Below are 1,970 nucleotides of genomic sequence, written 5' to 3'. Positions count from 1 at the left end.
ATGAACGTGTTTTATAATAAATTTATATGAATCTCACAATATTTTTGTAGAGTTATATTTTTTCAAACAAAGTAAAATTGCATAAATATCTTATAAGTAATTAAATCTCAGAAATCTAAAATATATTCAACAATTAATTTCTCCTCTTTAGCTATATAATTTTCATACAGGTGATTTATTGATCATCTTTTAATGCTCAATCACTTACCTTGTTAATTTTATTAAAATGCACAATTCACACATGACAATGGAATAAGATGTGATACCTTTATAGACAGAGGGAGACTACGAAGACCATATCTACTCTGAAATTCTCATTATTTAATAAAAAATCTCAGTCTTTACCTTGTTAATTCTCAGGAGTGTCATGGATGTGGACCTAGAGTTTCTTAAAATCCAAGTTTAAACATCTTTTTTCCTTGAACTTAAAACTGTAGTTTAAAGTTTTACTTTGTCACATATTTGACTAGGAGGCCTAGTCCTGCCCAGGCTCAGTTTTGACTCTATTTAGTCATTATAGACAACAACATTTTTGTAAGTTTTGGACTCACTGCAAATTGATGGATTCAAATGAAGTTTCAACAAGTTTTACATTAGCATCATGTTAATGGAAGTTACTCTACACAAAATTTTCTGTGTTATGAAAAACAGATGACTTGATTTGAATTCTAGTACACTTTGTGCTTTGAAACTAAACTCAAAATATTGTCATGGATTTCAAATACATTTTATCTCTTCTTCTATTGGTAGATGGTGCTTCAATTCATCACTGCAGATGACTCAGCCATACCTTGTTCAATGCAGATGGCAAAACGTGATTCATAAATTGTAGTCTTTGGTTGGTTGTTAAGGTATGATTTTCCACTTTTGCAAACAGCTTTATACTACTCTGTTCTGAATGGTAATAAAATCAATCAAGATAATTTTACCTAAATATGCACCATATTATTGATGCTTTATTCTAAATTGTAAGAAATATTTTTTTTTTTATAATTACAGATTTCATATACTTTTCTTTCAAAGTCCTCAGGAGAATCATGTATAACCAGAGCTTTGTCAATGAGTTTATACTCCTGGGGCTTTCACAGAACCCCCAAATTGAGAAAATATCATTTGTTATATTTTTATTGGTCTATCTTGCAACTCTTGTGGGTAATGTGATGATTGTGGTGACCATTGTCTACAGCCCTGCACTGCTGGGTTGCCCTATGTACTTCTTCTTGGCATTCCTCTCCTTCCTCGATGCATGTGTCTCTTCTGCTGTCACACCAAAGATGATTGTAGATTTGGTTTATGAGAGGAAGACCATCTCTTTTGAGTGTTGCATGACACAGCTCTTTGCTGTGCACTTTTTTGCTGCAATGGAAGTCATCATTCTGGCAGCCATGGCCTATGACCGCTATGTGGCCATTTGCAAGCCCTTACACTACTCTTTCATCATGAACAGGAGGCTCTGTGGTACTCTGGTAGGGGTAGCCTGGGCTGGAGGATTCTTACATTCTATCATACAAATTGCCTTCACTTTGCAATTGCCCTTCTGTGGACCCAATGTCATTGATCATTTCATATGTGACCTGTTCCCATTGCTGAAGCTTGCCTGCACTGACACACACATTTTTGCCATTTTGGTATTTGCCAACAGTGGGTCTTTCTGCATCATCATATTCACCTTTTTGCTTGTTTCTTATGTTGTCATTTTGTTCTCTCTGAGAGGTCACAGCTCTGAAGGGAGACGTAAGGCTCTATCCACCTGTGGATCCCATATTACTGTTGTAGCTTTTTATTTTATTCCTTGTATATTAATATATGCACGACCTACATCTCCATTCTCTTTTGAGAAAAATGTGTTTGTATTTACAGATGTCTTGACACCATTGCTCAATCCTATGGTTTATACTTTCAGGAATAAGGAAATGATAAATGCCATCAGGAAAATGAGGAGGAGGCTGATAGTGGTTTCTGATAAATAA

General features: G+C 34.9%; 1 protein-coding gene across 1 annotated transcript; it reads left to right on the top strand.

The window, feature by feature from the left end:
- The first annotated feature begins 1,037 nt into the window (after positions 1–1,037).
- Positions 1,038–1,970, top strand: LOC114683687 (olfactory receptor 4C15-like). The gene has a single exon (XM_028858001.1). It carries the CDS (start codon positions 1,038–1,040, stop codon positions 1,968–1,970), a length of 933 nt encoding a protein of 310 aa, XP_028713834.1.

The sequence above is a fragment of the Peromyscus leucopus genome, chromosome 4 (genome assembly GCF_004664715.2).
Source record: "Peromyscus leucopus breed LL Stock chromosome 4, UCI_PerLeu_2.1, whole genome shotgun sequence".
Classification (NCBI taxonomy): Eukaryota; Metazoa; Chordata; class Mammalia; order Rodentia; family Cricetidae; genus Peromyscus; species Peromyscus leucopus.
Note: the sequence above shows the minus strand (reverse complement) of the source record. Positions and strands in the feature narration are given on the sequence as shown.

Coding starts and splice junctions, on each gene's coding strand:
- LOC114683687 (XM_028858001.1), top strand. CDS start 1,038: ATGTATAACCAGAGCTTTGTCAATGAGTTTATACTCCTGGGGCTTTCA.